General features: G+C 25.4%; 2 protein-coding genes across 3 annotated transcripts in view; both read left to right on the forward strand.

Annotated features, from left to right (window-relative positions):
- The first annotated feature begins 3,888 nt into the window (after window positions 1-3,888).
- Window positions 3,889-21,333, forward strand: LOC145837798 (histone-lysine N-methyltransferase 2B-like). Its single transcript, XM_082945252.1, has 18 exons — window positions 3,889-3,989; window positions 4,311-4,341; window positions 5,405-5,485; window positions 5,709-5,803; window positions 6,027-6,066; window positions 6,155-6,371; window positions 6,947-7,212; window positions 11,954-12,070; window positions 12,239-12,403; window positions 12,466-12,554; window positions 13,449-13,539; window positions 14,976-15,141; window positions 15,545-15,792; window positions 16,091-16,268; window positions 17,590-17,749; window positions 18,482-18,621; window positions 19,507-19,710; window positions 21,325-21,333. Exons 1-18 carry the CDS (start codon window positions 3,923-3,925, stop codon window positions 21,331-21,333), a joined length of 2,364 nt encoding a protein of 787 aa, XP_082801378.1. The 5' UTR covers window positions 3,889-3,922.
- The window catches only part of LOC145845425 (histone-lysine N-methyltransferase 2C-like), a 37,290-nt gene continuing 36,884 nt past the window's right edge, over window positions 21,324-21,729 (forward strand). For both annotated transcript variants that reach the window (XM_082952702.1, XM_082952705.1), the window contains exon 1: window positions 21,324-21,473. In XM_082952702.1, coding sequence (XP_082808828.1) covers window positions 21,404-21,473 — 70 coding nt within the window. In that variant the 5' untranslated portion in view covers window positions 21,324-21,403. The remainder of the gene's footprint in view (window positions 21,474-21,729) is intronic.

A 21,729-nucleotide genomic window follows, 5' to 3' on the forward strand; every position in this document is an offset into this window, starting at 1 on the left:
AAAACCGTATCCCACAGGCCATGGTGGAACTTCTACAACAGGTAACGTAGTCAAAACTTTGCTAAACACCAATAATAAGACTCTGCTGACGAAGCATATTTCTGATGCTAGTTTAAAAGAAAACATTAACAAAATTATTTTGTATGTTTACGTTATTTTATGGCCTATAAATTCTAACAGAAAGATTAATGTAGAGAAATACTCAGTTTTATTTCAAAAAACAATGATGCTGGTCATGTCGGTTAAATGGATTTGCTTTACACCAACTGCGCATACTGTTCTTGCACATAGTGCTGAACTAATTGAGCAAAACAAGGGTAGTGGTTTGCTAAATTACACCAAAAGTGGATTGGAAGCTAACAACAAGTTTCTAAGACAGTACAGAATGAACTTTTCAAGGAAAACTTCTCAGTATGAAAATTTAACAGAAAATTTAAATTTAAATCGATTATGGGACAAGAGTGACTACAATGTTAACAACACTTTAGACCAGGGTTTCCCAAAGTGGGCCAAGTGGCCCCCTAGGGGGCCATGACAGATACTCAGGGGGCCATGAGCAGCAAAGGGGGAAGAGGGGGGCCATGAGCAGTAAAGGAGCCACTGGGGGGCCATGAGGCCATAACTCAAAACTTACACTAGATATTCTTGAGTTGCAGATGAAGAGCAAAAAAAAAAAGGTCTGATGTGTATTTTATGGTAGTTTAGAAACTTACACTAGGTATTTTGAGTATCAGATGAAGAGCAAAAAAAAAAAAAAAAAAAGGTCATATGTGTATTTTATCGTAGTTTATGAGTGATCTATATGTAGAAGGGGGCCATTATTTTTTTAAACTCTTTAAAGGGGGCCATTAGCAAAAAAGTTTGGGAAGACAGACTAAATTGCACTTATTGTAAAGAAGTCGGACATACTGCGCAAAGTTGTTTGCAGCTAAATGAAAAAATTTCATCATGTAGTTCAGAATGGGAAACGTTGTTACATATGCTTTGTACTACTGAATAGAGTGTTTTATTTATTTGAGAAACTTAATTTCAAAGAAGTTTTAAGAACTTACTGTTTGACTTATATTTTCTAGTAAATTTAAAGTGCATTTTTTTAATCACAGGCTAAATTATTTTGTTTTTTGCACTGTTTTGCAACAAATAAATGTTTTTATTGTTCAAAATGTTTATGATTTTTTTCTTTTGATAAACTAGAACAATTGTAACATTGTTAATAATACAAACTTTGATATACAAAGATCAGCCTTAAATTAAAAATAAACTGTATTTAGAGTATAGTTTCACCTGGCTTGATAATGAAAGTTCATTCATGTTTAAACTAAAATGGAAGTAAATGTGACTCTCTTGAGGAAGCCAATTATAATTTTCTTTTTTTCTAAGTTTCTTTCTTTAAAGTTTCATTAAAAATTAAAATTAAAATTATTTTTTAAATAAAAACAAACATTATTTTTATTGTAACACTAAGCCTAACTTAAAATTGTATTATAGTGCTTCTTTTGACAGTTTTATGTCAATGGCCGCTTGATCCCCGTTTTCAGCCCACTGTGCATGTGCTTGTACAAGCCTAAAAAGAAATCAGAGAACCCTGAAGAAATTTTTACAAAGCAGTAGCAAAATTATTTTACCTTGTTGACTGAACAAGCATTTTGTATGAGCTACATTCACCTCTCCCAAATCTATGCACTCTCGTTTAGTTACGCATTTCAGAATTATTAAAAATTACAATTAAAATCTTGAAAAACCTTAATATTGTTTTAACTTTTAGGTACTTCCAGGGTTTTGTAGGATGCCAGGTTTTTTGGCAACGATAATGAATAGAACATTTTAAGAAAATTCAAAGTAAATATTTAAAGAAATATAGGAGTTGATAGACTTTTAATAAAATTGATATTTTTGCATTTTAAGTTTGTGCCTTCTATAAAGCTATATTGAAATTTGCGCTTTACTCTCTAAATTTTAGGTGTCTTAGTCCCCCTTTAGATCAAACAAGGTACAATGTTTAATTTTTCCCAATATTTATAGCATAAAGTTTTATTATAACTTGATAAATCTCTTATTTTTAGCAAATTTGTATCTTGCCCACCTAAGATTAAACTTGTCTTAGATGGTAATAGAGAAATGTCTAAATATCTTTCTCAAATACCATGAAGACGAGTTTATTCTTAGGTGGGTAAGGAACAAAGTAAAAAATTAAAGTTGTATACACAAAAACAATTATAAAATTTTTTTCACATGTATATACAACTTGAACAAAAATATTATTATAAACACTAAAAGTGGAAAGTCCCAAAACTGTATTTAATCAAATGCATTATAAAAAATTAGTTAATATAGTTACATTATGTATACTCACACACTTTTGCTGTAGACACTATGTGAGTAGATTTGCGAGATATGACTGTACTTAAAAATATAAATATTTTGTAACTATGTATTATTTTTTGCTTAATTCGTAATTCATTAAAAAAAATTGTTGTAAACAGGGTTGCCACTTTACCTATAAACCTGGAAAAACCTAGAATTTGAGAAATTTTGAAAAAAAGCCTGGAAAAATCTGGAAATTTGATCAAAAAACCTGGAAAAACCTGGAATTTTTAACTATTTTAACATGTTCAGTTGTAAAATTTTGATTTGACACAAAAAATCTATCATATAATTAAGACAACATTACAATTAAACACATTTAAAATAACTTAACTGTATCTTTTCAATTTTTCTTTACTATTTAACACAGTTTGTTAGATAGAAATTAACTTAAAACTAAAAATAGACCCAAAAATGTGTACTTTTAAAAACCTGGAAGAAATTTGGAAAACCTGGAAAAAATTTGAAAAAATGAGTGGCAACCCTGCCCTGTATAAATAAATTTCAAATGTTAATGTATGGGTAAGGTGAGTGTGCACAGTAACAAATAAAATTTATGAGTAATTTTTGAGGTATACAGGGTTGCCACTCATTCACTGTACTCATGGAAACTCAAGATATTTTTAAAATATAGTAAATATCAGAGTAACTCGGGATAACTAAGGGTATTTTAAAATCAGAATGACTCAGGGCAGTTTTGATTTATTGTAAAAATCTTAGGATACTTTTGAGAATTTTCAAAAATTTCAGAACATATATTTTTCTTGATCCAGAATGAAATTTAGTTGGTCTATTTTCAATATTTAGTTATTCTATATCCAGAATATGATTTTTACTGATTTTTAAATGCTTATTTAAAATATTTCAGCCTTCAGCTAGCTTGTAGAAAATAGTAGATTCTTAGAAATAACATTAAAGGTTTTGTTTTTAATTTGAAAGTAATGTTTATCATGATTTCAGTTTATATTAAGTAAAAACAGTATAGAGATCTTCTATATAGTAAAACTAGTTCTTTTATATTATCAAACAAAGCTATGTATATCAAATGTAGCAGCTAAGTATTGTAGCGAACAGGGTTGCCACACTTTTAAGATACTCAGGACACTCAGGATATTTTTAAGTTTTTGAAAATCTCAGGACAGCTCAGGATAAGTTGAATTTTATTTTTAAACTTAGGCTGACTCAGGATAGTTTGAGGTTTTTTTAATGATCTCAACAAAGTTTTTTTTTTAGATTTTAAATGAGATTCAATTGATTTAATTTCAATATTTTGTAGAATATAAGTAGATTAAGTTGAAGTATACAATAACAAATTTTGCTGAAGTAAATTTTTATTTATCCTGAAAAAGTTAAAAAACTCCTTTATATAAATTTGTAAAAAAAAACTGATATGATGACTCAGGATATTTTTATTGAATTAAAGAGTGGCAACGTTGAGCAAAGCATGAAATTTAGATTTTTTAATCTTTGGGTCTTATCAAAAATTTTTATGATTGTTAACAAGTTTTAAACAATTTAAAAAGTATGCTTTCAGAGCTTGTAATTTTTTTTGTAAATAATGCAAAACAGAGTAGATGATCTTAACCAAAACAAAAGAACATTTTATGAGAATTATTTAAGTTCAGGTAAGTAAGTATTGTAGAAGTTAAAACAAATAATTACAAAATGATGATTTATAATTGTACTAAAAAGTATATGTAAAGAGATCTATGTAAAGGCACAACATCTTAACCTTAAGCCAAATTAAGTCTGTATTTATTAAGATTATTCTAGCAAAAGCATATGAACTATATTAGTACTTTATTAGTTAGTAGACTAGACCAAACTAGTTCTTTGTTATATAAAAAGTCTAATCTTTGTTAGAAGTTTGTTAAAATAAAAAGTTTTTATATATTAAATTATTATTTTCTAAGTAAAAACCTTTCTCTAATATGGTTTCTAAACAGACGGTGAAATTGAAGTTACTGAAAAAAATAAGTAAGTTTGTTTGTTATAGAGTTTATTACATTAAAACTGTTTTTGCTAGTCATCTAAATAAGGTAATTAAACACAACTCAAAACTGTTATCAAAAAAATAAGAATGTTTTTTTATATACTATTATATTTAAACTATATTATTTATGGGAATGGGTCTAAATTGCACCAAGACAATTTTGCACTAAGGGTCAATTTTACCTAAGTTACATTTTTGCAAGAGATTTAAAAATACAGGAAAAAAAAAACTTACTGACCGAGGGTACGGGTTAGGGGTAACAGTAATAGTAAAAAAAAACACGTGCAAAAATGTCTCCTTGCAAAATTGTCTGCTTGTGCAAAAGTGTCTTTGTGCAAAAGTGACCCTTTGTGTAATAATATCTTTGTGCAATTTGATCTTTGTGCAATTTTATCCCCCTGAGCAAAAGTATCTTAGAGCAAAAGTATCTCTATGCAATTTTGTGCACTTGTGCAATTTTGTCCCCTTGTGCATATTTGTACGCTCGTGCAAATTTGACAGCTACCCATTATTTATTGGTTAACTAATTCAAAAAAAGTATATTAACTTTCTAAAAAAATCATGGTATTATCTAAAAGTTATGATGGGTATTAATTACCAAATAAAGATATTTATTTATAATACTGTTTTGCATAAATTTAACACAGTTTTTAGTAGTATTTGTTGGGAGAAAGGCAGGATTTTTTTTTTGTTGACTTATATAAGCTGGTACAAAGTTATTACTTAACTATATTTTCTAATTAAGCTTTAAGGTTTTACTTATAGGCTATAATAAAAAAAAATATTTACAACTTTTGAGAAATAGAAAATATTCATTTATTAATAAAAATTTTGTTCAATATATATTTTGTAAAACAATTTGTTTTTAGTTTAAATTAATACCAATTTTACTGCCTTTAAAGTTTATCTCATATTTAAATTAATTGTGATTTTTAACTTGTTGTTGTGGTTTTTGTAAAACACACATTTAGGTAGTTTAATATCCTTTATTCTAATTGATTACTTTTGATGCATTCTATTAAGTTAAAAACTACTTAAAATATGTAGCAGTGATCAATTCAAAGTAGCTATAACAACTGTAGAATGTAACTCTGAAGAAAAGCCATCTATTAGAATGAGACTTTTCAGGTTTTTTTATGTCTTTTTCTTTAAAACTATTTGCATTAACAGATACTATTTAAATTATTTAACACTGTTAGTATACCTACTAATTTAAAAATTTAGTTTAGTTTCTAAATGCAGCATATGTAGTTAAATTAGTTAACATTTAACAAAATCTATATTTATAATTTTTTATTAAATCTTAAAAGTGTAAGAAACTACTGTCTGCTATACTTATTGAATTTTAAAGATTGTCTAAAGAGCCCACAAGTACGAAATCTGAAAATGAAGAATTATTTATTGAAAAAAGAAAGCGGAAACTTGAAAATAAAGATAAAAATGAAAGTAAATTTTGTCTTGTACTTAAAAAAAAGTTTTTCTCATAGATATATGTAGTTTTAAATACTCTAGCTGACTTTTGAATATAAGTATGGATAATTATTAGTATTAGTAATATGGATATTATTTAATACATTAAATATACTGCTAAATTAGTTTAAACTAGCTAAAAAACAACTGTATATGTAGCTAGTTAATACATTTAGTTTATAACAAAAGTATTTTTCAGACGATATTGAAGCACCACTCAAAATAAGGAAAAGAAAAACGTTAGCTATGTTATAAACATTATTATCAAATTATAAAATCTTATTTTATGTTTTACTACAAAGTATACTTTAAAAATATTTTGAACAGGATTGATACTAATGATAGCTCTACAGTTTTGGAAAATCAAAGAAAAAGCTCTCGTTTAAAAGAGCGAAAAGGAAAAATAAACAATTTCATTAGGTCATCCTGTTTTTCAAATAAAAGTGTAGAAATTAATAAAGAAAATGACATAAGTAGTTCTCTAACAGGAGTAGCTTATTTTATGGCTGAGAACCCTCACAATTTGTATGAAAATTTTGTTGAGGTATGAATTATTTCTAGAATAATCAAAATTAATTTTAATTTTAGAAAAAGAATCAATAAATACTTATTAATTATTTTTATTTATGATCTAACTTTTGTTATTGATTAACACACTCCAAAAAACGTGGTTGGAAAGTTACAGCCCGATAAGTAGAAATATCTTGTTAGTCCTCTATTTAAAAGAAAATGAAATCAGATTGTACAAAACAATTTAACTTTGGCTTTTTCGTTACAAATATTTTAAATTATGTTACTTACTTATTTTTAAGTACTAAGTAGTTTAGGTTAAATGATTTTTTCTTAAGGTTTTTATAAAGAACTTTTTAAACTTTAAAATAGTTTTTAAACTACACGGTCAATAATAAGATTATTTTTAAAGAGTGCCTCAAAACCTTTCTGTGGTAAATATAGCTGGCAGACTAAAAGGTTGCCCACCCCTTTTCTTTTTTAATAGTGCAATAAAGTACAAATTTAGAGTAATCTAAATAAACTCAAGATATATCTTTTTTTTGCATAGTTAATAACTTCGAAATACATAAACTATTACTTGAACATTAAGTTTGTACTTTTATTTAGCAAAACAAATGCAATAGCGATTTTGAATACTACAAAAAGTACGGCAAGGTTGTTCTTACTCAGCAGCAACCCAGCAACCAACCTTTGTGCTTTGTTTGTGGATCAGCAGGTCAAAGCCATCAATATAGACAACATGATGGTTTAGCCACTAAAATCTATTGTTCCGTATGCTGCGAGATGTACCATTGCTTTTGCCTGTTTGATGGTCAAGTTATGAGTCAACCACTCGTAGAATCAATTAAGAACAAAACATGGACTTGTCATAGGTATAACTTCAATTATCTTCTTTGAATAGTTAATTAAATTTTTAATGTTGTATGTTTTAAGAAAATTTAAAGATTTTTAATTTTATAATTTAATTATTAGGTTTAAGTATTTTTTATACTGTATGATTTTTTTACTCAATTTAACTATGTTAAGACTTCTATATTATTAGACTCTTGAGTTAAAAAAAAATACCAAAAACTTAATTAGTTATTCAACATTTGGAATTGTATACTTATTTATAAAATTTTCTTAATACATAATAGTTTTACTATTAAATTATATCTACATTTATTATTATATTGTACTATTCAGGGTTACCACAAAACCTGTTAAAACCTGGAATTTGATAATTTAGGCAAAACAAAAACTAGAAAAACCTGGATTTTAAGAAATTTGAAAAACAAACCTGGAAAAACCTGGGATTTTGTCCAAAAATTAATAGAAAAACCTGTATTTAAAATAGAAATATTTTTTGCAACTTTAATATGATAATAGTAATATTTAGCATTTTTAGACTTAAAAAAAGTGTATCACAGGTTTTTAACTATTAATCGCTAAATTATTAGTTAAATTATTACTGAAAAAATGAAACTATTTTTACATTTTTTTTGATTATTTTAAATGTCAAATATGAAGAGTCAGTCAACAAGAAACTATTTTTGATGCAACTTAAGTAGAGTTTAGATTAAGAAACAATTAAGAGCAAGAGAAAAACTAAAACGTGTAATGCAATTATGTCTTTATGCCCAATATATAGTTATAATAATATATTATATACTCCTCAGAATTAGTGAAAAAAGATTCGAGTTAAACCTTCTTCAAGCAGACAGTTCTAGGTGATTATGTAGTTTTAGAATTAGTATTTCAAAATTATAGTTTTGTTATGGTAAAGTTCATATTAAATTTTTTTTTTAAAGTTATTTTTTGATTTGAATTCCAAGTAGGTAATTCTCATTTTAGTTTAAACATTTCATCAGTCTGTTAGATAGTTTATTTATTTGACCATTGAATTCCATATTAATACATTCTAAAGTATAGTTCTCTAATATGAATAAAAACAAATTGTACAGTAATCTTCCTTTATTGTACCAACATATGTTTCTGTGTGATATGTTGGATATGTGTGATATGTTGGTACACTAAAGGAAGATTACTGTACAATTTGTTTTTATTTATATTTTAGTGAAGTTATTTCACTAGGATCTCTTGTTAGCAAACGATTAAACCTATATTTTGAACAGTTCTCTAATATTATTATTTTGTGGTATCTTTTTATGTTCTCTATAACTTAACTAAACCTTGCATTTGTTGTGCCTAATTTATTTAAAGTATCTACACGTATCATTTAGTTGGTTTAATGTTTTTTTATTATGGTTAATATTTACGATTTAGACTACGTTAAAACCATTAAAAATTTATTTTAGTTCTTGCTTTTGGTTTTTGTTATCCTTTTTATTTAACTTTATATTAGTTGTTCCAAATTATAAAATATTATTTAGTTAGATAGCTTGATAGTTATTAATAGAAAAATAAATAATTAAAAATAAAATTTTTTTTTGACTTTATTGTATGTAGGGATCCCACTTCCCTATAAATCCCTATAAATTTGAAATATTCTGAGAAATCCCTAAAAGTTCCTATAAAAAATTTAAAAGTATGTGAAAATCCCTACAAATTACGTTTTTTTGCAAGGTGATTAAAGTTTAAAAGTTAAAGCAGCGACACCGTGTGGTGAAAAAACACAAACAAGTAAAGATAGAATTATCAATAATAAAAAATTAATAATTTTAATTCAAAAAAATTAAAAGTAACATAATTAATTAAAAAAGTACTTATTTTTAAATAATTTAAAATCTTTGTAATCTCAGAACAACAATGCGACTCTATGGCGCCACCTAGCGGATATTTTTTAAATTTAACCTAATTTAGCTAAAGTTTGCGTATTGAACTAAAATTAAAGCTCAAAAACCCTCAAACTTTCGTAAATTTCTGATTAAGACTGTGTTTATAAACGGTTAGTGACATGTTTTACTTTATTTATCTTAAAAATATGTTCGTAACGTTTAAAATTCATTGCGTTTTTTGATAATTTCCCTATAACTTTGCTATACTTTATAGATTTACCTATAATTTTTTTTTGAGTTTTTAGTGGGAGCCCTGTGTATGGCTATTTATGTTATATATCAATATAATAAAGGCTTTGGAACACTCATATAAGAAACAGTTTAAAGAAATTGAATGCAAATGTTAGTACAGGTTGCAATAAAAAAAAACAAAGATGAAATAGTATTACAGTAACGATTAAGTATTTTAGATCTATCAAACTACACTTTTTTTAAGTAAAAATTTACTTTCTACTAGGGACGTAACTCGCTCAAAAAAGATACGAATTTGCAAAAAATTAAAACATCTGAAATGACACGTGATAACGTCCTAGCAGGAAGAGAGCAATTTAAACTGCCTTAATGTTATTGAATTTTGTATGAAAGTATGCAGCTATGTTATACTTCAAAAATGAATGAATGTTAAAGTATGAGTGGTAGCTGTATATAAGACAATTTATGTTGCTCCACACCCCCTATGATTATGTGTTGTCACTAGTGTAAACCTATAAAACTTTCATTGAGAATAAGTTTTACAAAAATAACAATTTAACCCACAAAAAGTTATATAACTGTAATAAGTTTAAAGTGTCAACTGTAAAACTTTCGAAGTTTTTGTAGAAATTTTCAAAATCGAACATTCAATGTAACCATTAGAAATGACATTAATTTATGAAAATTTTTGTAACCTAAAATTGTATGATTTTGATTTTGAAGAAAAAGCTACATGTTATATTAGAATCAATTTTGCAATGCATAGCTCTTAGACAAATGAAAATTAATATAAGCCAATGTATACAATTTAGGGGTAGGAGTCTAATATGCACAAAGAGACATTTTTGCACGAGTTGAATTTTTTTTAATTTAATTTTTTTTTACTATCACTATTACCCCTTACCCTCGGTAGGTTCTATTTTTCCTATGTTTATTATAATTTGTTGTATATATATTTTTTTCAAGTTTTACTCTTTTTTTTTACTACCACTGTTACCCCTAACCATCGGTCGGTAACTTTTTTTGTTATTAATTTATCTTTTTGAATTTTATTTATTTTTACTTTTGTGCAAAAATGACCCTTCGCGCAAAAGTGTCTCTTCGTGCATATTTGACCCGTTTACAATCTAGATGTGTTTAATTTGTTCGTGCTAAAAAGTATATATGTCAAAATTATTATTTAAAAATGCAAAACTATGTATAAATGAATACTGAAAGCTAAGGAAGTAAGGCTTTTTTAAAATAAAAGCAAATTTTTTTCGTATGGAAAGTATATGTCTCTGCAGAAACGTACCAAGCTACGTGCTAAAAATGATCTAAAACGATTTGCTTACAAAATATGGAAGAAATACTGAAAACCTGGAATAAAATCAGAAAACCTGAAGAAAATTGCAAAATTAAAGTGGCAACCCTGTATTGTATACACGTTATATTTCTTATTGTATTTTTTATTTTTTTCTTAACTGTTTATTATAATAAAAAGTATTCGGGGTATATCTGCAACTTAAAATAACTATATTTTTCACTATTTATATATATTTTTTAACTTAAACATTTTAGCTGTGCGTTAGACTTTTACACAAGTTAAATTTAAAAATTAGTATGCTATTGTTAATAAATAAAGTCAGTTGATTAAGACGTAGTTAAAAAGGTTATACAAACAAAAGTTTAAACTTACAATATTACAAACAATAATTTATAAATTTTATATAAAGCTATTTTAATATTTTTCTACTTCAACTACTACTTCGGCTTGCTTCTTTCATTAAAAATTAAAATGTAGTTATTCAAAGGTGCAATTGTTTTTGATTTAAGGCATTTCTTACTACGGTAGAAGTAATATAAAGTGGTTTTTAAACATCCGAAAATGTTGTGTACAGCATTAAATTAAGAAGAAAGTTTTATGGAAAATATAGTAAATGAGAATCGCTCTGTAGTCCTCAAGGGCCTGTGGTAGGAACTACCTTTAATTGGGGGAAGTCCCTTTTTTTTGTGCTAAACGCTAGCGCGTTTAGCTCTTAAGGCTTATACTGAATTTACCTTACTCATTAGGTTTAACTTAGTAGTTTAATTTACCTTGACTGAGACCCGGGTTGTGTTTTTTTTTTGAAACTCGTCAGTTAGTTGCAACCGAAAAAGCCTGCAGTTGTCAATTGACAAACGGTTTATCATGTTTTACGATGAAGCTACCGTTTGCTGGTGTTGATTAGTAACGTCAGCATTGTAAAATTGTCGTGCAACGTTTAATAAGTGTTATAACTCACTGACTTTGATTGCTTACATCTCAAATGTTATTTTGAATTTCGTTAATAGATTATAAGTGTTTGCTAGCTAAACTAAAGAATTACAAAACAACTGTTAAAAAACAAGTTCTACCTCCTTATTGCCTTAATTGTGTTGTCTATTTAAATTTTAAATACTTAAATTGTTATTGCGTTTGTACTTTTTTAAGTACTTAAAATTTTTCACTTTTATTTAAAATCATTTGATTACGTTGAAACATATATTTCTATACTTAGTTTGTTTTAAATACCAATTTATAATAAAATTATTTGTCTTTTGCTTTGCTACTTCCTTAATACAAGTTTTCCTGTTTAATTAAAAAACATTATGTTAAAATTAACTTAAGTAACAAATTTATCAGATGTATACCAAAATGCCCAGCGTGTAACAAAAAAATTGAAAAACACAGTTTAAAGTGTCAGTCTTGCACAAGAGTTTTCCATAAAAAATGTTCACAAGGGTGGAAACTCTACGAAAAGTCTGTTCTATTTTCTTTTATTTAATCATAATATACTTACTTCTTCAACGCTATTTAACAACTTAACTTTAGTTGACTTATATGCTGTTTGTAATGCAACATTCATTTACACTAACCTTTAATAATAGAATGTATGTGATTATTTTCAACATGGTTTTACTTTTTCAGTGGTCGAGCTGATAGAGTATTTAAGTGGTTTTGCAAAGACTGTAAATGTTGCCAAACTTGTGGAGTTTCGGAACAAGGGATTGAATTTAAAGGAAGTTTTGCAGGACTCTGTAGTTTCTGTAGGTTTTCTTGCAACAAGGAAAAATCTTGCCCTATTTGCGAAACGTATGTTTTAGTATTTGATAATTTTATAATTTAAATAACTTCTGATATGTATTTATTTTTAGGCAAAGTCACCACGAAAATAAAGAACTATTTATAAAGTGTACGTCTTGTCACGATAGTTGGACTCATGTTGAATGTGAAAATCTTGATGGTAATTTTTTATTTGTTTTTCATAATTCACAATTTGTTTTTTGGAGTATATGTATCCCTATTTTGATTAGTTAAGTACAAGTTGATGTTAAAGTTTAATAGTCGTTTACAAAGCTTATTGACTTGAAGTTTTTGAGATTTTTCAAAATAAGTTTGTCTAAACACTTAAAGTCTTAACTATTATTCTATAAACTAAATATTTTTAAACGTTAAGTATATTTATATATGTATATGTAGTTTTTAGTTTATTAGAAAAATACGATTTTAGAATACTAGTACATATGTTTCATGAAGCTAAATGCTTTAATCATCAGCTAGTTAAATTTAAAATAACAAGCACTTTACTAAACAGAGATGCAAAAGTTATACAAATAAAAAACTGAAAACAGTATGACTCGGTTGTTTAATAATATTTTTGTTTTTTGTATAACTTTTGCATCTCTATTTAGTTAAGTGCTCGTTATTTTAAATTTAACTAGCTGATGATTAAAGCGTTTAGCTTTATGAAACATATGTACTAGTAATTTAAAATCGTATTCTTATAATAAACTATTTAGAAGCCCTTCAAGTGGGCTCTGTAGAAGGTGTTCAAGTTTGAATAACCACCTTATTTTATATGTAGTTTTTAATATATAGTTTTAGTTAATAATGCTCAACAAAAATTAGAGCTAAATATACAGTTATATAAATTTTTATATTCTGTATTAAAATTCTTAAATCAATATATTTAAAAATAAAGTATGTATAGTCAATTTATTTCAAATAAATCATATTATATATGATTTTTACATAAATTTTTATGAAATAAAATAATTTAATATATATTTTGTTATATAAAAAGACACTACAAATATATCTATAGAAATCGATAGTAAAAATCTCAATATTTTTACAGAGGAAGAAAAAGCTTTTATAAGTCATCATGATATAAAAGCTATGTGTATAAAGTGCGACCAAAGATATATGGAAAATAAAGATAAACATGAGTTAGTTGTTTGTATTTGTGCTTATCTATATTAAAGCATAGTTTTATTATAAGTTGAAAACACCTTGTAAATTTTTAAACGTATTATTATTTTTATGTATAAAAATAATTTTACTTGTTTGTTTACCGAGTTTTGTTTTGTTATATTTTTGAGCGTAAACATAAGTCTAAAATGTTACATTGCGGGTAACACTGCTTTACTTAATATTTTATCGTTTAAGTTTTTAAAATGTAGTTGTATGATAAATTATCACAATAAATTAACACAATACAAGCTGTAAGCTACTAATAGTAGGCAGCCCGAAAAAAATAAAATTCTAATAACTTTTTGTAAAAAAGTGTAAAGCATTATACTTAAAAAAAATTTTTAACCTTTAATTATATTTTCTCTGCTTATAACAATTTTATTCAAACTTTTGAAGATAGTAATTGTAAATTGTAACATTAAATATTGTATTATTAAACTAATGGATAAACGCCTATTCGTAAACAGAAATATATAAAAGTTTTTGTTAAAGTTCTTAACTTTACAGAATGCATACTCTTTTTCTTTAAAGATGTTTTCAGATAAGCTAAAAATAAATGCAATTAAACTTGAATAGCTATGAACAGGATTCCCAAAAAACCTGTAGTCTTGGAAAATCTGGAATTTTGATTAAAACTACTAAAAACCTGAAAAAAACTTTTATATTTAGCAAATGTTTTAGGTCCATTTTAAACTAATTGTACATTTTAAGTAACGGAGTTTCAATTAAATACAAAAAATCCAAAGTTAAGTTAAAAAAAATTGTATCAATGTTAAATTTTTTTATTTTAAAGCATAGATAAAGTAGTTGTACAGTATCTTTTTAATGTTGTTATGCTAATCAAAATAGTTTTTTTTAAACTTAAGTTTAATTTTAAACTAAAAGTTGACCTAAAACTTGTTTTTCAAAAACCTGGAAGAACTTTACAAAGAAAATTTGGTAACCCTGTTTATTCTAAAACACATTTAAGCTAGCATTACAGTATATTTTTATATTCTTATACTATTTATAACAGTTTTTACCTTAAAATGAGATTTATACTAAACATGAACAAAAATTTTTTACTTTCAAAAGTCTTTAGCAACCCTGTATGGAGCACTGTATCTTGTAAATCAGTTTTTGGAAATCCAACAATACTAGTATTTAATATCTTCTAACAAAAGTAGTTATAAACATCACATATAGCTGCTGATGTAGTATGCAACTAGTTAGTATGTTAATGAATAGTATAACTTATATATTCAAAAAACCTTTTTTTTTGTCTTCTTCTCGTTAACAAAGAAAAAAAGTTTTTTTTTACGAATAAGCTGGTTATCAAAACTAAATATTCTAGCTTTATTATAATTAATTAAAACCAACCAGTATTTGTTTTTAGTATTTTTAGATTAAATTTTAGAATAACTCTTTGCAGATCTTTTATAGTACATAAGAAATCAAAAACGCTCTTGCGCGATCTCTATCAAAAAAGTAACTGTTTATGGAAAGCAGACTTGAAAGAAAAAATGAGAGCTATTAGGTCGAAAGCAGTAAAACTCTTCTGGGAGTCGTTTGAAAAAGACTTATATCCTCGTGGTTTTGTTAGTAACATTGTTATGTTTACAAGATATTGAAAGTTCTTTAAAAAGTATTATATTATGTAGCTTACACTTTAATATATCAAATTAAAACTTATTTAAAATTTAAATCTTGATACTATTAAAAAGCTAAAATTAAGTAATTTTAAAAGTATTAAAATTGAAAATTGTTAAGGTGTGACTAAATAGTTAGACACTTATATCTTAAAAAAAGTTTTTTTTGTATAAATAAACCTTAAATATTATTAGTATTATAGTTATTAGTTAGTTAGTAATAAACAATATAATTAAACTATGTTTTAAAACAACATTTTTAGAACAATTTTATGAGCTTTAGTTTAGCAACTAGTAATACATCTTACTGTGGTATTTAAAAGTTCAATTTTATTACTTTAGTTGTTAACAGTTATCCATCAAAAGCAAAGTTGAGTACGAGAGGGCTTTAAAATTGAGACGTTTTTGTGATCTCTACTATAACTCCTGCAACACAACATCTCAATTAATCAAAAATTTTTATACGCAGCTCCAAACTGCTTACAGTGATATCAAAGAAGAGCATTTTTTTGTAAAATACCGTAAAATGTTTTTAAAAATACTTCAAGAACATATTATTTGGTTCGATTTAGAAAAAATGATCTCTGTTAAGAAAAAAATGTAAGCTTATTTACTAAAAACGAAATATTTACTTAAACGTTTTAGTGTAGTTTATAATAATAAAATATTCATTAATGCTTCCTATTTAGTTTTATTTACTATTTAGTTTTTATTAAGTTCTTATATCATTATAAAGTTTTCGAGTTGTACATATATGATTTGTTTTGCATTGAATATAAAGTAAATCTTAGAAGTATAAACTTATTGTTGCAGAAAAGTTAAAAATAATATTTATATGATTATATAAATGCTTTATTCTACACTTATTTCTAATTGATAACTGACTAACATTTTTCAGAAATATGTTTAATGAAGTTATAACGCCACCTCCTGTTGGCTGTTTTCATGACTATGCAGTAAAGATAAACAAAAAAGTTACAAATGAAGAAGCTATAAAATGGGCAGATGTAGAGAGTTTTGGAGACGAATGGAGAGTTTGTTTTCTTTGTCAAAAGAAAGGAGATCAACACCCTAAAGTAAGTAGTTTTTTGTTTTAAACTTAAATTTAGTTTAGAAATAACATTTTAAGATGTATAATAGTGTAATTTATTCAATAATCAATGACTTTTTATCTTAATTAATGTTATTAACTTATAGTGTAACGAATAAGTTTTTAATGTTCACAAAAATAGTTGTTATATAAAAACTATAAGTCTCAATTTAAACACCTATAGTCTTCTAGTAATAATTATTTATAACAGTTTCGTATTTTTTTACATTTGTTATAGTTTTTTACATATGAAATTTAATTTTAATTTGCTGAATATCTATTGTATTGAAAATTAACTACTTAATTATACTTTTTTTTGACTTATAAAAAATTTCTAAACTTATGACTACAAAAAAGTTATGTATAAAATCATTGCCAAAATAAGAAAGTTTTAGTTAAGGTTATGAATCCTAGCAATGAGTTTTGAAACAAAGTTATAATAAAGTTTTTAGAACGTTTAGATAGTAGTTGTATTTTGTAAGAATATTTATAAAACAATGATTTTTTTGTATATTTTCAAACGCGATTTAATAATTAACTTGGGTTTGTTGTGATATTTTTTAAAAGCTAACGACAATCGCTTTTTCCTTTTCCATAAAAATAAGACTATATTTCAGGAGTCAATACCAATAAGACTTTTCAATCTAAAAACGCATCAGTTTGTTTTTAAAATGCTCTTTACAACAGGCCTTGAGAAAGCTAGTGAACAAATTTCAATAAAAAGTTAAATAGTTAATCAACTAATTAGTTAAATTCCTAAGTAAAATATTTCAAGTTTAAAAATGAAGCTTAGTAATTATAAAACTTTTTTATTCAAGTAAGAAGAATTTGGTTTTATTTTTCTAAATAGTTATAGTCAAAATCTTAGAAAAAAGAGATCCCTAAAGTTCAAAAATTGAATAAGTTATAAAGTGTTAATTATAAAGTTATAAAGTGTTAATAAGTGACAAAAATTAAAGTTCTTCATTATAAAGATGAGGTAATATTTTATATCAGTTGAGAAGAAAAGCGCTAGCGGTATTTATTTGCAAAACTTATTGTGTTATATTTTAGCTTTTTAAAAGTATAATGTTAATATAAATATAACAAATAATTGGTATTTTCTCGTCTTACATTTTTTAAATCTAGTCTTGATTCAAAATCTTAGTTACATTACACGTGTTTTCTATAAAATAGTTTAAAATGTTTCATTTAATTTCTTTTTTTGTTGTGTTAGGATATTGTCTAAATGTTTAAATAATAAACTTTGTTTTTTTTTATTCACTATATTCCATCTTTTTGAATAAATAGTTAATAAATGTAACCAGGACGAGGGCAGATTGTTGTACACGAATAAGGACATTTGGGTGCATGTCAATTGTGCAATTTGGTCGTTTGAATCTAAAGTTGATGGTTTTATCATTCGTAATCTTAAGCCTTCACTTTCACGAGGCAAACTTTTATACTGTGATTACTGTGGAATAAGAGGTATTTGTTTTTATTGAATGTTTAAAAATATTATTTTACTATTGCGTTTTTATAATCAGTATTTACTTATACTAATTTTAAATGTTATAATTTAAGTGTCAATAGAAATTTTACTGGTAACTTTATTTAATTTTCTGAAATTTACCACTAGTAGATATAATTTGTTCTAGAGCAGTATTTCTTTAAAAAAATTAGTCGATTGCTTAGGTTTGTAATTTATAAGATAGAGTTAATTTTGTAATTATTGTAATAGTAATAAGTAGAATGAACATTCTTTTGTGCATACGCCCTAAACTTAAACAATACATATAACGTAACGACTCTAATTTCAAATTAATTTGTTTTAAATAAATTTCGGCCAAAACTCTAACGTAATTATGTTTAGTCAAATGAAATTAATGTAGAATAAGTTACAAGCAAAATATTTAAAATGTCAGCTATTTAAACGAATGAGAGTTAGTTTTTGATTTTTTTAATATTCAAAAACAAAATATTAATTTTACTCATCCATTTAAAGATGATAGAATTTGAATTGATCTGATTTAAAGTTGATTGAATGATCAAGTTTAATATAATCAAGTGTTTAAAATGTTCTAGTTTAAAACTATTTGGTTTTAAATGATTTAAAGTTAGAAATTACCTGCTCTCGGTATTTTTATATAATAAAATTTCTTGAAGGATTATTTATTAAACTTAGTTAATTTGGAAGTTTTGTTTATGTTACGTTTTTAGGTCCAACGGTTGGATGTCATCATCATGGCTGTGGGAAGTTTGCATATCATTTAGCTTGTGCTAAGAAGATCGGATTTGTATTTAAGAACAGCAATTTTTGTTACTGCAAACTTTGTGCTTTACAACACGAAACTGAATATGTAAGATGGTTATACCTTTATAGTTGCTACTGACTTATAAAACTTGTTTTTAAAAGTTCATTGAACTTTATTGTTACTGTATTCTAAATATACTTAACAATTTTTTTTGCTAGGGTTTAGAAATTCAAGTTATAACTTTTGCTTGTAGACTAGCTTTAAAGATTAGTTGTGCATTAAGATTTCAATATTATTTTTTTTATTGCGTTTGAACATATTCTACTCAGAGTTATCTTTATTTATTAAAAAATTATATTTTTTCTAATATAGAACTTTGTACATTTTATAATGGAATAAATAAAGGTAAATTTTATTTAGAATAAATGACTTGTTAACATAATCAAAAGCTTTTCTAAAGAACTACTTGAAACAGAAGTAACTGTTTTGTAGTCTTAGCCCATTTTTTCTACAACATGGTTGCTTTTTACATGTAAAATACAAACAAGCAGTTTTACTTAGGTTAAAATTCATGTTGTATACAATATTTTAATTAAAGAATAATAGTCTCAAAAACTATATTCATAAGTTTTAATGCAAACAAAACAATAAATATTCTAAAAAATTTACTAGTATTTTTTAGAAATTGTATGAACAATAAATTAGATTTAAAGTATTCATAGAAGAGTTTGCAAAAAGTTTAAAAAGTAAGCTTTTTTTTTGTGTTTTGGTGGCAACCATAAACTTTATGGATTTTAAATGTAAAAAAAGTAGTTTTGATTAAAAAATAAAGTAATTGTAAATAAATTGGGGAAATTAAAAAAAAAAGTGTTTTGTATTAAAATTTAGACTTTGAAATAACAGTATTTTGAATTTTATCAAAACTAATAAACTTTTTTCAAAGCTACTAGTATTCATTTTCGTTTATTTTTTAAAGCTTAATTTACACAGTCGCTTAGACCTGAAGACTTCATAACTCACAAACCATTGATAATTGAAAATCCGCTACGGGAGTCCAGTGCATCTAAATGGTATGATAAAAGTTTATATGGTCATACATTTCTTCAAATTGGAACATTGTCTGTACGCAAGTTTGGAAAGTTGTGCAAGCTCTCTCACAAAAGCGGTCAAATCATTCCAAATGATTATATGCTAGTATTTTGTACTTTTTATATATAACCCTAAAAAGTAATAGTACTAAATATTATTTTGACCAGGGTTTCCCAAACTCAATTTCGTAGACAACCACTTGTCAGAGATTTATGAAAATAATCGCCCATCTTTATTAGATATTGCCCCTTAAATACAGAATTAAAGAAAAACTTGGAGCCGTAGAAAAACATTGGAAAACGTGCAATTTTAAAATTTAGTTAAAAAAACCTAGAGTTTGTGAAATTTTGAAAAAAAAAAACTTTGAGCTTTAGAGAATTCTTACATGGAAAAGTTTTTTTTTTATTAGAAATTACTTTTAAAATAGCTGTATAGTATGTTTTAAGTGTTGTTATATAAGTAATTTTTACCTTAAATTAAATGTTATACTAAAAATGAACCAAAAAACTTGTACTTTAAAAAACCTAAAAGGAATTTAGAAAACCTGAAAAAAAGTTCAAGAAACCGTTGGCAGCCCTGTAACTAGCTAATTTTATTTGTACTTTTTTGCCTTAATACTAGTTACTGCCTCAATAGTTAGAAAAATCAAACGATGGTTTGAAAAATTTATTAATTTATTGCATACTAGTTTAGTTCAAAGCGTTAGTTTTAAGATTAGTTTATCATAAGTTCTATAAAGACGTAGTTTTGTCTATAACATTTTGAACTAAACTAGTATGCAATAAATTTGTAGATTTTTCAAACCATCGTTCGATTTTTTCTAACTATCGATGCAGAAGAAAAATCATAAGTAAAAAGTTGACTGTGTCCTGGAATGATTTAAGAATTTTATATAAATATTGTCTAGTTATTGCCTCAAAAGAAAAGATTTTGCCTACTCTGGGAAACCCTGGTTTGGACTGATCAAAATCTCTGCAATATATTGTTCCTAACTTAATTACTTTTTTTTTCAACATTCAATACAACGCTCTTCAATACATTGAAAGAAAATACTTTTCTATCATTCTATGTACCATTGACTGTTTAACATTTATCTATACTTTGAAATAAATTATCTATATTTGAAAGTTTTATTCCGATATCAAAATTTTTTCTTAGTTTCTTATGCTATTTAAACTTCAGGACTTTGTTAATAATCTTAAAAAAATCATGTTTAAATTTATTTAAAGATTAAAAAAAAAAACTATTGCCTTTTCTAGATAATTTTTAAAATCCTGTTGTTTTTAACTTACGGTTCTAATGACTTTTTATTATTTATTTTCAATTTTATGTGTGGTATAAAGTTAATTATTTAAAGCATTTCTGATAATTTTTTTTTATTGACAGCAAAGTATTAAAAAAAGTTATAATTCGAAAATGCTTATTTCGTTACATAATTTTGAAGCTAATTAGCAAGAATTTTTTAAACTTAAATAAAACATTATCAAACTAATCTAAAACTTTAGTTTTTGAGATATTTTCTATCACCGTTTTAAGCTGTAGTTTTTGAAAAATGTTTTTAATTTAGTTTATAATGAGTGAGTAATATAAATGTTCACACTAATTACAACACTATGCAGATTTTCACATTCAAGTAATGTATTTTACTATTTCGTATTTATTTGGTAAATAACAATTAGCTTATGCAATTTTTTTTATATAATTTAGTATAAATTGCAGGTGTGGTAAGTTCTATTGGTCCGTCGATAATCCATACAAAATAGATTATTATACTGTTGATACTATCATCTACAAAAAAATGTACAGTTCTTATTTTAGAACTAATGATGTTGAAAGTCACATGACTATAGATCATTCAAAAAAAGCACGTTAGTTAATTTATTAGACTTATAGCCGCTAAGTGTGTAGTATAAATGACCGTTTATTATTTAAAGAACTGAATTAAAATTCTTACTTTTAGCTCAGTATATATTTAGTTTAAAAGTTATAAGATAACGTTTTTTCTATTTAATGTCGTTTTAGGCATTTTTATTGCTATCAATTCCGGTGAAATAGTTTCTTATTTAGTTTGAATCATTTACTATTACCATTGCGTAAAAATGTTAAGTGAGTAACATATTTATA

The sequence above is a fragment of the Thalia democratica genome, chromosome 1 (assembly GCF_965202585.1).
Source record: "Thalia democratica chromosome 1, ktThaDemo2.hap1.1, whole genome shotgun sequence".
Classification (NCBI taxonomy): domain Eukaryota; kingdom Metazoa; phylum Chordata; class Thaliacea; order Salpida; family Salpidae; genus Thalia; species Thalia democratica.

Coding starts and splice junctions, on each gene's coding strand:
- LOC145837798 (XM_082945252.1), top strand. CDS start 3,923: ATGCAAAACAGAGTAGATGATCTTAACCAAAACAAAAGAACATTTTAT. Junction 5,486..5,708: donor ATTAGAATGAGACTTTTCAG/GTTTTTTTATGT, acceptor TGAATTTTAAAG/ATTGTCTAAAGAGCCCACAA. Junction 5,804..6,026: donor AAATAAAGATAAAAATGAAA/GTAAATTTTGTC, acceptor AGTATTTTTCAG/ACGATATTGAAGCACCACTC.